This window comes from Schistocerca piceifrons, chromosome 3 (assembly GCF_021461385.2).
Source record: "Schistocerca piceifrons isolate TAMUIC-IGC-003096 chromosome 3, iqSchPice1.1, whole genome shotgun sequence".
NCBI lineage: Eukaryota > Metazoa > Arthropoda > Insecta > Orthoptera > Acrididae > Schistocerca > Schistocerca piceifrons.
Window position 1 is genome coordinate 133,337,313 of NC_060140.1, and position 13,954 is coordinate 133,351,266.

Consider the following 13,954-nt stretch of genomic DNA (forward strand, 5'->3'; position numbering starts at 1 on the left):
CAATCAGTTAGAGCAATCAGTTCCACTATTGAAACGTGAAAGGAGGTTAGCATACCGAAGGAAGAGATTAAAACCATGTACTCCATTGAACAATGCATTTTTCTGGTGCTAGAGTACCACAGGTTAGAAGAGAGTCCTATGGCAACAAGACGAAGTTTTCAAGCATGATTTAATGTTCCAAAAGGACCTGATGCGAAAACCATTCATACGCTCTTCACAAAATTTCAACGAAAAGGCAGCGTAACTGATGATCTAGTGGGGCATGTTGGCCACAAGCAAACCGCAGTTACGCCTGAAAATATCGCCACAGTTTCTGGAATTATTCAGCGAAATCCAATGTCATCCGTCCATAGAATTGCATCTGAGACTGGTTTGAAGCGTTCCAGCATGCAGAAAATACTGAGAAAGAGCCTACACATGTTTCCATTCAAAATTCAAACACACCAGGCCATACCTGTACGAGTCTCAGTTCTAATTTCATCATCCTAGCTAACGCACAAGAGTAACTAAAAACTGAATTAGTGAAAATAAGTAATTTGCATCATTCAACACTTCTGCCATTCTGTGATTCTGGAAAAGGTATGTATTTTAGGCAAAACGCTTATTAAAAAGAAGTGCAGACAGTCTGCTACTCTCAGTTCACATTTAAAAGGAGAACAGGAGAAATGCTGAAATAAATTTCATGTGCAGCAGTTTTATACTACTTGAAGGGGATTGTACAAGTTTTACTGCACTAACATACAATATTAGACATACATTCAAATCCAAAGAAACTCATTCGTGCATAATATGTAAGTATACACAAATAATAGACAGTTTACAGTAGACAAGCATATGTTACACATATTTACAACTTGCATGCTATTGCTACATACTTCTTTAACAGTTAATTGTTATATAAACTATGTGATGGCTGCTTGTGTGTAAAATGGTATCTGATTACCTGTCCCACTCATCTGTTATATGAGGGTTGGAACTTTAACAGTGGCAACTATTTATTTACAGCTCATACAAAATAGATACATGTTTCAAAGTTTTACTGACCTTCAAAGTAGTCACCAGCATTGTGTGTAACCTGTTGCTAGCTGTGTGGACTTCATAGGGTACTCTTAGCAGTGCCTGTTGTGTTCAAAGTTCCAACAACGCGGTCTATTGCCTGACGAATTTTGTTGCGCGGTCTATTGCCTGAAAAATTTTGTTTCCTTCAGTTCAGAAATCGAGTTGAACTCACAAGGGCTTACGTCAGGGGAGTGCAGTAGGTGGTATAGTACTTATCAGCCCCATCAGTCAAACAAATCAGTAACAGCTTTCACTGTACGTCCTTGGGCATTGGCCTGCAAAATGATGGTCAGGTCCTGCAGAAAGTGTCATCACTTCTGTCTCTAAGCTGGTCGTAGGTTGTGTTCCAAAAATGAACAGCATAGAGACAGAAGTGATGACACTTTCTGCAGGACCTGACCATCATTTTGCGGGACAATGCTGAACCATGTACAGTGCAAGCTGTTACTGATTTGTTTGACTGATGGTGCTGCTAAGTGCTATATCAAATCTGACTTAAGCCCTCATGGTTCAACTCTATTTCTAAACTGAAGTAAACACTTCACAGCATTCACTTCAGAACTGCTACAAATTCGTCGGCAACAGACCCCGCTGCTCGAACTGTCAACACAGCTGGCACTGCTAAGAGTATCCTATGACTTCCACATCACTGGCAATGGTTTACACACAATGCTGGTGACTACTTTGAAGGTCAGTGAAACTTTGAAACATCTGTAAATAAATAGTTGCCACTATTAAAGTTCCAATCCTCTATAATAAATAAATAAATAAATAACGAGATGGTCACTCATTTAAATGAAAAACAAATGAAACTACTCCTTCAAAACTACTAACTGCAACTAAAATTAAGTTATTCAATTCATATACATTAAGAGAGTGCAATAAATATGTACACAATAATAGCATCCTTGAAGTGTAATATCAGTGAAAGTTATCTGAGTAAACAATGTTAGTGTTCAAACATTACATGTGGGATAGAATAAAAAAATTGCTATAAAAGAAACCTGTGGGCTGCTCACTTTGTCAAAATCAAATTTTTATGGCCAGCGATGACACTGCTGAAATTAATAAAAACTGAAATAAACATATGTTTACATACAAAAATAACAAAATGAGCAAAAGAGATCATAATAATTTTATTTGATGTTTTTGTTACTGTTACACAAAAGAAGTCCACAATAATTAAAAGCAACTGCCATAACACACAAAGCAAAATAAATAGGCTTGTTCATGCAAAACAATAAAAAGCTCAACTTTTTAGACACTTTTAGCTGATAAATTTGCAAGAATGTTTTCCAATTCCATTTACAATGCTTCTACACAAGAAAATACAATCTAGATTCAATGTCACAGTTCTCCCAAGTTATATAACTGTGCCCCCCCCCCCCCCCCCACCATACACTCTACTGAAACAAACATATAATCATATTAAAAAATATATCAAACATTTCATTTGATATGAATCATAGTCATAACTAAAAGTAAGTATAAAGCTAAAAAATAACATAAAATACTTCAGTGCATAAAATGAGACTTAATTACAAAAGCGACAAATAGAGCAAAAGTGATGAAGAGGCACAAAAGAAGCATACAGCAGATAAAACTGTGTGTTGAGGGTAAACTGTAATTGCAGGAAGAGGGGGGGGGGGGGGGGGGGGGTAAGGAAGATTTAAAATCTGAAAGAATGAATGATTATCTGACTTCTAAGAAATTAAGAGTGGGACAAAATGTATGAAAGAAAAGAAGATCATGTATGAAAATGGTACCAACTATGCAAAACTGGGAGCAAAGACAGTTACTACAAATATAACCAGTAGTTAGTCAAGTTATCAATCAGCAGTGATCCAATGTGCCATTAACCTATGATACATAGCAAGCAATATTATCTGTTTCTTAATCAGTACCTTGTCATGGAGTGCCCCCAAACCACGCAGTGAAACTAATTGCTTTTTAATTCAGTAAACATTTATTCTACATACACCTCTATGCCCTTGTGATGACTAAACGGGGAACTTTCCAAGACCTCCAGAAAACATAATACATGATTTCAGTTCATGTGTTACTACTGTTTTATTGCTAGTATGCCCAATGAGGCCCTTAAAGAAAGGTTAATGTGCATATTTGCTTTGAACAGAATTGTTTTAACAGCCATGACCCTACTGGTGGTAGTTCAACAGTGTCCTGCTATTATTATTAAAGACTGATTACTATTTCAAACCATTGTGAATTTGTATTATTCCCTTATTTTCCCTTTAGTCAAACACTTTCAGTAAATAAGGAAGCACAAAGCAAACATTTTGCTAAATTGATAAGAGAACCATTTTCTCTTCTCTAAAAACTCCTACACATGGGCCATAACAGTTATATGGTTATCATTTACTGTGCCACAGTAATTTTTCAAACATTTTTAAGTGTCCCATGACTGACTGATACAAGAAAATATGCCAATTATCAGTCAGGCTGAACAAGTCTCAGACAAGAAACATTAACATTTTATGTCCCAGACATGAAACAAATTCTTGTGGTTTTGAGGATACTGACATTGAGGATGATGTACACTATGTTCAAGACAAAATTTTGATATGTTCAGATAAAGACTGAGTTGAAATTGCTTTCACTAACCATGCAACAATGTCATCAACCTGAGTGTTAATTTGAACACAACAGTGCTTTACTAAGCACTGCTCTATTTGAGATGGTATAAGATTGTCTTTCTGCAAGAGTAAAACTGGAATTTCTCTGCCTATGCAAGCAAGAGGTCTGACACAGTCAATATGGCAAAGACATCGTTGAGATATTTACCTGAAAAGGGCTACACACTGTACACAGATACATTTTACACCAATCCGACCCTTGTTTTGGAACTCTAAGGTTGTAAAACTGATTTAGTGAGAATGGAAGGAAAAGCCAGATGGACTTTTGCTGTGCAATAAATGATCCAAACCTCTGGTGGAGTGAGTAAATTCTTAAGTATAAAGGGAAGATCCTAGCCCTTTGTTGGAAGGATGAACAAAATGTACCATGTGATTAACATGAGACACCACTGAGATGGTCAGCTTTACTGGTAGAGGGGCAAGGAGAAGTCAAAGCTACCTGTGTGTGAACTACAACAAAATCAAGCTGAATGTTGATTTGTCAGACCGGAAGCTATCCTACAATATGTTTGGTCAGAAAACTGAAGCGGTGGAGAAAATTAGCTATCCGCTTCATTCTAATGCTCTTGGTAAAGTCCTACATGCTTTACAACAAAGGGACTGGAAAGTACCTAACAAGAATTCAGTTTACGTCAATCATCTGTGGAGAGGACTTCTCATATTATTGACTGGAAATTATTTTCTTGGACAAATAGGCAGAACCTGGTAGGAAACAAAAACAGTATTAGTGTGCTCTCAGAGAGACAAATACCAGACACTAAAACTGTGGAACAAAGATACAAGCTATCAGTGTGAGAAGTGCAAAGTCACACTATCTAAATTACAGTGCTTCAAAAATATGTTATACAATGCAGAAAAATGTATTATAAAAGATTCCCAACTATGATATCTATATTCTTCACTACTAACTACACTTGTTTAAAAGTATCACACTGGCTTCTGAAAACTTTCTGCAACCCATACCATTTTTTCATTAAAAAAATAACCATACAAAAAAATTTTGTTTTATGAAACTATACATCAATTCAAAAGCAAAATACTGCAAACCTCTTTAAAATCAGTGAAAAATTTAGACTCTGTAATTTAAACTTTTCAATTATGCAATAAACTTTTCAACAGTTACTATAGTTTAAAATATGGTATACACAATGAGATTATTCAGCACATATTTGTGTGTTATATCTCAGGACCTAAAATATTAAATATGTATTGTCTAACAATGGAAAATCTAGGGCAGAATAATCAGAATATTGTGAAAAGAATAGATTACGACTCACCATATAGCACAGATGCCGAGTTGCAGATAGGCATAACAAAAACACTGTCACACAAGTACGCTTTCAGCCAAAAAAGGTCTTCTTTGGACTCAGACGACAACACACACACACACACACACACACACACACACACACACACACAGTCTCTGGCTGGCGAGGCCAAACCAGATTTTCTGGCCTCAACAGGCAGAGACTGTAGTCTTGGGTGAGAGCTGCATTTACATGATTATATGTGTACAAGTTGTCTAATCCCCCCCACAATGAACCATGGACCTTGCCGATGGTGGGGACGCTTGTGTGCCTCAGTAATACAGATAGCTGTACCGTAGGTGCAACCACAATGGAGGGGTATGTGTTGAGAGGCCAGACATACACTATGCGATCAAAAGTATCCAGACATGGACACCTGGCTGAAAATGTCTTACAAGTTCATGTCACCCTCTATCGGTGATGTTGGAATTCAGTATGGTGTGGAAGTGCCCCCCACCATGTTGAGAATCAAGAGGAAATGATAGCGGAGAGCTGCAGGGTTAACAGAGTCTTGACGGTCATGCGAAAGGTCCGGAAGAATCTACGTCCTAGGTGTAGACCATGGATGTGTACGTGAATGGACTTCGAGGAGACATGGTAACAGGAAGGACTCCAGTTCAGACAGAAGGGACCGGACGTGAACACAAATTATCATAAGCCCTGAACTGGGCCACTGATGTGGGAGATGAACTGCCATGGTTGGGAAAAGCAGACAATAATTCAGATGTGCAGGAAAACTACAAGCGTGCAATGTAACTGGCGAGCAGCTGTGCACACCTGACCTTCAATGGAGGGACTCCAGCCTCCACCAGGACACTGGTCACTGGACTTGTTCTATTGATCAATCAGTGTAGCCAATACGTTCAGGGGCACTGCACTATCTGGAGGACGATATACATTGCAGACAGTTATTTCCTGCATCGTCCTTATCATGATAGCCTCAGCTTCAAAAGGAGTTTGAAGGGGCACAGGTTCACTACATACTGACACACTATTATAGTCACTATGGTTCCCGTAATATTCCTTATAGCTGCAGAGGGCAGGTGTCCGGATTGCCAGGAACCAGGTTTTTCCTGGAGGGCACTGCAGAAAGAAGGTGTAAAGCTTAACAGTTGCTGTAGTTCAGCCAGGTGGTGGAAAAAACCGCCGCGAGATGTAGGTCCTCAGCAGACACCAGAATCTCCACTTCATCCTCGGACACAGAGCTTGTAGGTAGTGGTGGTGTAGGTGCCACTGCAGTGCCTTGGTTCTTGGGGCCTTTTTCTTTTTAGGTTTCTCTCACTGTTCCTTAGGATTTTCCGGCTGAGAGGGTTCACTGATTCAGTCTCAGGGACTGAGGAGGACCGTGAAGCCCTATGACCAGCTACCTGTGGTTGCTTCAGCCACTAGCAGGAGTCAGCTTTGCCACTGGTAGGAGCCTGGGAAGGGAGTGACCCAAGGGATCCCTTCCTGGCAAGAGGAGCCGAAGAAGACTTACACTTCTCAAGGTGAGAAGTGGGGACTGACATCCCCGATGGTTGGGGGGGAGGGGGGGAGGTGTTTCTCCTGAAGTAGGTTGTGCAGGAACAACAGGGAGTGAAGTGCCCCCCACCATCAAGGGGGCAGGTGATGTCTGACAGCTCTAAGAGCCAACTGTATGCGGCAGAACGGAAAATGGTAGAACCGTTGTTATAGTGGCGGCATAGGTTGACATCATATGCACATGATGTAGTCTCTCATATTTTCTCTTAGCCTCAGTGTAGGTCAGTTGGTCCAGGGTCTTGTTTTCAATTATTTTTCTTTTTTTCTGGAGAATCCCGCAGTCTGGTGAGCAAGGCGAATGGTGCTCTCCACAGTTGACACAGATGGGAGGTGGAGCACAGGGAGTATTTGGATGTGAAGGACGTCCACAATCCCGGACAGGTGACGCTGGAAATACAGCAGAAAAACTTCCAGCACTTAAAGCACTGCACTGGGGGAGGGATATATGGCTTTAAGCCACAGTGGTAGACCATGACCTTGACCTTCTCGGGTAATGTGTCACCCTCGAAGGCCAAGATGAAGGCACCAATGGCAACCTGATTATCCCTCAGACCCCTGTGGACAAGCTGGATGAACCTCACTGCTCTAAATTGGTGCACAGCTCATCAGCAGACTGCAGAAGTAGGTCCTAAAGAAATATGATACCCTGGACCATATTTGTGGGGTGTGATGGAAACAGGAACATCCCCCAGCTTGTCACAGGCGTGTAGTGCCCGTGAAGGGCAGAGGATGCTGTTTTGATCAAGATCGACCCTGACCACATTCCACCTCCACAAACTTGTCCTCTAAATGCTATACAAAAAACTGTTTCATTGAGAAGAAAGATTTCCCATCAACCCTCGTACATACAAGGTACTGGGGTGAATAAGCTTCACTGCCATCCTTAGCCTAACATTCCTCCCATGATGTGGCCAAGGGGGGAGGGGGGGAGGGAGCGGGAGCGATTTGGGGTCATATTTCTTAGCCTTGGAGTTAGACTTTTATCACTTACAGCCCTTTATGGCGTTATCATCCGCCTTGATGCCACCTACTCCGACCAGGGGCCCTCCCCACAAGCACCACCCAGCCGCAGCAAAGGCCACCTGGCAAGATAGTCATTGCTGGAAGCCCCAATGCCTCTCAGGGTGATGGGCATCTACTCCATGGCATACGTGTGGAGTTAGTTGCACAGACATCAGCAGAGCGATCCCTGTGTGTTCAGGGGGCTACATCCACCAAGGTACATAGCAGCCTCACCACAACAGACTGGTTACCATGCTGGATATCAAGCACAAACGAGCTAAGAAGTCCATTATTGTCGGCATCGCAGAATGCAATACTGTGCAAAGAGGATGGAGGAACATGCACTCAGGAGGGTGACCTCGCCCAACAGCTAGAGAATGAGTGGAAGTGCAGTCCATGTCGACGAAGGGTGCAAGAGGTCTCAGCGCATTATGACACTATGCACCATGTAAGGCGGCCTTCCCCAATTGTCTTGCGCTTTGGGAAAATTTTGAAAAATGGAAGTCAAACCCTACAGGGGACCATCACATAAAGGCCAAAACGTGTGAGACTCCTTTTAGTCACCTCTTACGACAGGCAGGAATACCTCGTGCCCATTCTAACCCCTGGACCCGCAGGGGGGCTGAAGAAAAGAAATTTGTTAACATTGAGTAGAGATTTAAGTGTCAGAAAATCCTTTCTGGAAGTATTTGTATGGAGTGGAGCTATGTATGGAAGTAAAACATGCATGGTTAACAGTTTGGACAAGAAGAGCATAGAAGCTTTTGAAATGTGGTACTACAGAAGAATGCTGAAGGTTAGATGGGTAGCTCATGTAATTCATGGTGAGGTACTGAAAAGAATTGGGGAGAAGAGAAATTTGTGGCACAATCAGACTAGAAGAAGGAATCAGTTGGTAGTACACATTCTGTGGCATCAAGGGATCACCAGTTTAGCACTGGAGGGAAGCTGGGGGATAACAATCTTAGAGGGATGCCCATGAGATGAATACACTAAGCAGATTCAGAAGGATGTAGGCTACAGTCTATCTATGCCCTGGAACAGTCCCGTCGTTCAGTGGTTTTTGTGTGGACCCCAGGACACGTCGGAATCCCAGGCAACAAACTTGCCAACAGGCTATGTGGTAACTGCTTCTGGAGATGGATATCTCCGAAATTGACCTGCATTCTGTCTTATGCCGCAGGGTATTTTGGCTTTGGGAGACGGAATGGCGTACTCAGAGATGATGAGGCTTGCACAGGATTAATTAGCATGGAGAGCTGCATCAAACCTGTCTGAACTGAAGAAGAAGAAAACGACGGCAACAACAAAAATGACGATGACGACGACAAAAACAAAAACGACGATGATGACAACAACAACAAAAATGACGACGACGACAACAACAACGACGACGACAACAAATCTGATGAAGACCTTTTTGGCTAAAAACTTGTTTGACAGTCTTTCTATTGGGCCCATCTGTGACTCATTATCTCCACTATAATGTTGAAATATACCATCTGTCACATTACTACACTGACAATAAAGTACTATTACTACAGTGATTGTGAAGTCTAAGGTCTCTCCAACATCGTTCCTCTTATGGCAAAACTTGAAAACAGTGGATTAATGAAACTTATTTAGACAAAAAACTGGGTAAACAAAGATGTGGGAATTCAACCAGGTATTCGTTTTATCATTCTGGAAATATCACAAAACAGTGACTAAAGTAAATTCAGTTTGGTCTCTGAATAATTGTTCATAGTGATCCTTCTGATATCTGACAGCTAGTGTTTCAGGTCCCACAAGTACTCACCCTTCTATAATTTTGCATAAGTGGCGCATTTTTGTCTAGTTTCTAAACAATACTACAAAAAGGTGGTAGCAGCTTCCTGTAACTTTTAGCATCTACAATTTTTCTTCAATTTAGTGTAAAATGCTTATGCAGGTTATCCTACATAGTACAAATAAAGTAATTTGCATGTTATCTTGCACACAGATGTTGCTTGTCTTTTCGCAATATCCTCCATGCAGAGGGAAGAAAAACACTGGTATTGAAATACGAGAAATCAAATGACATCAGAAGAGCCTTCCAAATCAGTTACTTAATAGTCAGACAGTACACTTGAGTCACTGTTTATGCACACTGCCAAAATAATTTTAAAAACCAGGTTCAGTCCCCACCATGTATGTTTAACTAAGCCTACCCCCTCAACCTAATGTTGACTTTAAAATTGTAGTGCTTTATTATGCTTGGCTGTATTGAAGATAATATTGCCCTCCCATTTGTCTGACCTTTAAACTGACTTACCCAGTCAGTTATAGGAGAACCTACAGTTTAATATGGATGATTATGCAGTTATTGATACCACGTAAAATTTACACTGTAATACACTACTCTCAAGTATGGATATGGAAAAATAAATAAATAAAAAACTTAGGTGACTTCTCACTTCCAGTGATGAATATCCATAGTGCTCTATTGTCATAATGGTGTAGTGATGGCATATAAATTTACTTTACAGTGTCAGATCTCAGAGTGGTATTTCAGAGTATAATAATTTTTCTGTATGTACTGTAAAATCCCAATTTAGTTTTTGAAATTAGTGGTGAATTTCTTCATTAGTTGTAAACTGTTAACAAATCAGAATGCAGCAAAAAAAACCTATTACAAAGTTTAATAACAGAAATTCTATCCGTAAGTTTCATTAGTGGTCTCACCTGAACAGAAAATCACATCCACTAAAATTTTCTTCTTTTAATATTTTGTACTACTTTCTCACACAACAATTTTACATCATTACAGTACACAAAAGTGAAGCTTTCACATAGTTCTAAATCCCATTAATGAGCAAATACAAATTAAATTACACAATCAACAAAAAAGGTCAAGAAGCAAAAACTGGAATTTCCATATCAACTCTTAACTCCATGGTTACTTCTACCTCCCACCTAGATAATTTTCTTTCTTCAGATTCTGGAATGGCATATCCCTTTCTCCACTATCTATAGTTTTTCTCTTATTCTTTCTTATTTTATGTTTGCTTTTTCTTCCAAAAAATGAATGTTTTGAAATACTGAATGGGTCAAGATTTGTAATCTTGCAGTACTGAACTCACCCATTCCTGGTGTGGCCATTGCAATTCTACTAAAGGTTACAGCAGCAATGCCATACTGTGCTGCAACCTTTGAATTACCAATTCGTTTACCATCCTGGTCTGCGACAGGAACACCTTCTCTAAGTTCCCTGAAACACAAAGATTACAATTTTGTGCTGCTTTTTCATTTCAGCGAGAAACAAGACACTAACATATATGAATTCTTAGTCTCTCAGGTCTTTTCAGCATGACTGATCGCTGGTGTTCTTTCAAATGTTCAAATGAGTTGTGTTGGACTGGTAATCTAAATATTGTACATAAACTTGGTTAAACAGCTAGAAGCACCACACCATTATGAGAACTGATATTTTTTATGTACTTTCATGTTCATGTAATGACTATTTAGATATGGAGAAAAACTAACAATGAATTGTATGTTGTAAAAATAAGATAGCTAGTGTCCTTGCAACACAGCCATTCAAATGTCATACTACAATTGCATAATATCTCTTTACTTTACAAAAAATATACTTCCATTCCTCTATTACCTTGGCAACTATTGTAAATTGTTTCTATCTGTGATTGTACCAAAATATTCACTTTAACAACCAATCGTCTGCTACGATTTTCAGGCTTGCTGCCATTTGCAGATTAAATTCATACAAGAAATTAAAACTAAAATGTGGAATGATGTATTCCTTTGGTGACTTGAAGCCTTCCATCTAATCGTGGTATGATAGCAAAACATCACTGATGGTATACCATAATAAGCTACAGTAGCAGCACGAAGTGTTTGGTGAGGCCCAAGACAATTTTCCCACCTTGGTCCAAGACAACTTTCCGACCGTTAGTGTATTTGTGACTTTGCAAAACTGCAGAATTTTTGGCTACTCTGTGATAATCTACTTACTTCTGGGAGAGGTGATTAATCATCCTATTAAATTTTCTTGCTATACTGTTTTCATTTTTGATGAAATTTATGAACAGTTCCAGCATAAAACCTGACAACATGTTCCTAAACCTAATTTACTAACATCACAAAGCTCTTTGCATGTATATGTTACAATTGATATTATCTTCCAAATCATAAGGAATCAGCCTTGTACACTATTACAGCAGGAAGAGAGAAACAGAGACAACAGCACCTGGATAGCTCTGTGACAAAATGCTTGTTTCTTGAAGAGGCTTTTGCATTCACAACTGGTTTGAATCACACTGGAGAAGAGGTATAAGCCATTTCAGTTTGTTCCATCAAGCTCCAAATAGCCAAAATAAAATTCAGTAATGACATCAATAGGAAATCATGTTGCTACTGGTACTCATATTGCTTCTGCTAGTGCTCCTGGTCCTGCTGTGTAGACTGAACAATCAGCTTCTTCAGATGTATGATAGAGATATAGGCTGATGGAGCAATCCCCTTTCTGGATGTACTGGTCAATGAACAATAGATGGTACATTGAGCCACAGTGGTATTAATGCTCATACATATGGCTCATTACCTCACACACAGGAAGTTTCTTATGAGAAATACAAGGTCTGAAAACAGTGTTTCAGACCTACGGAGACAGAAGAAGAATATTAAAAAGAAATGGCCACGGCCTTTGTCCTTACATTGTTGTTTTATCAGGGAAGTTAGGATGGATTCTCAGACATCATCAGGTCAAGACAGTTTTCTACCTTCTGATTAAAACTAGGACACCACTATATAGCATCAAGGATGATCTCTCACTAAGACCAAGGTATACCGAATCCCCAACCAATGTGGAATGAAATATATAGTTGAAATTGTGCACACAGTCAAAGATTACTGTTGTGAACGCCAGCGACACTCTCATTTTCTACTGCCAAACAAGTTGACAGTTCCAAGTACTGTTTGTCTCAAATGTGTATTATAGAATATGACCCACCAGGATACTTGCCAAACACTCAAAACATCCAAATATTGTGACTGTGTCATGAAAGAAGCCATTGAAACAAGAACCAATGACCAACTGGTAAGCAATGTCTGTGGCTACATTCTCAGTAAGGTCTGGGAACCTGTCCTAAGCACATTTATGGAGAAGAATGAAGTACTCGGGAAACTCATTGAGCACTGACTAGCTGCTGGTGCCTATGGAATGCCGGACATGGGGGAATGGAGATGAGTAATCTGCTTGCCTGCACCAGGTCAGCTCATCAAGTACACCTGATTAAGATACCTCTATGATCTGGCCATTTGGATCAAAGCTCTTTACTTGTTCACTGATCATACTACCTTTATTTAGTGTGTGGCTAAATCACTAAAAATTAATATTTACAATTATCTTAAATTACAAACTAATATCTAGGCCACAAATGTAGTCTATTGACCCCTCTGTCATCACCAGCAACTCTTCACTAGGGAAGCTTTCAGAGAGCACCCCTTAATTATATGGTGAACAGTCTGCTTTGCCACAGTCACACCTTGGATAAATTATTTTCTTCCACCTGTGAACAGAATTGGGACATCTTGCAGTGTTGAATATTATTCAGTTAAGAACTAACCACAAGTTCTGTGGCAATTCAAAGCCAGGTTACTTTGTCAATATGCATATCATCTCATGTTGTTAAATTGGTTGGTGGTAGGATTGGAGAAAGGACCAGACTATGCAGTCATCAGTCCCTCCGACCTTGGAATAACTAAAACCAATTAAAACCTCACACTATAAGAGGGAACTACAATGGCCATAAAATTACAAATTATTGACAGAGAAAGAAGGAAGAAGGTGGAAGAAGAGAGGAGGGAAAGAAAGTGACTAATGACAGGGCAATGAAGGTAGAAGCAGAGGTAGACAAAATAGACACTCAAGATAAAACAGACTCCATAACGAAAGGAGGGGGAAGACAGGGCGGCAGTGAACCACCAAGCCCAGTTGAAGCCAGTCCAATGGGGGCAAAGGGGGCAGCAAGACGGCCTGCCATTTCCTACACCCACCGATAAGGTTGAAGGCCCCACCCTTAAATAAAGTGATAAAAACCCCATCATGATGAAATCATAAAACTAGATCAGCCGCTGAGGCATTGTCAGCTAACGCCAGGGGTAGACAGTCAGGATAGCTAAAAGTCCGACGCAGGGCGGATAAGTCGGGACAGTCCAGTAAGAGGTGAATCACAGTCAACATTGATCCACAATGACAGAGAGGGGGTCCTCACGACGGAGGAGATAACTGTGAGTCAGCCAAGTATGGCCAATGCAGAGCCAGCAAAGGATGATAGAGGCTTTATGAGAGGACCACCACATAGTTGTGGAATCCTTTATTGACCTGAGCTTGTTCGGTGAAGAAAGAGTGTACCATTCTGCATTCCAAAGTCC

At 40.2% G+C, this 13,954-nt stretch overlaps 1 protein-coding gene across 1 annotated transcript in view; it reads right to left on the bottom strand.

Annotated features, from left to right (window-relative positions):
• The window catches only part of LOC124787650 (sideroflexin-1), a 124,832-nt gene that overhangs the window by 11,837 nt on the left and 99,041 nt on the right, over window positions 1–13,954 (bottom strand). Inside the window, exon 7 of the mRNA XM_047254448.1 lies at window positions 10,645–10,772. Coding sequence (XP_047110404.1) covers window positions 10,645–10,772 — 128 coding nt within the window. The remainder of the gene's footprint in view (window positions 1–10,644; window positions 10,773–13,954) is intronic.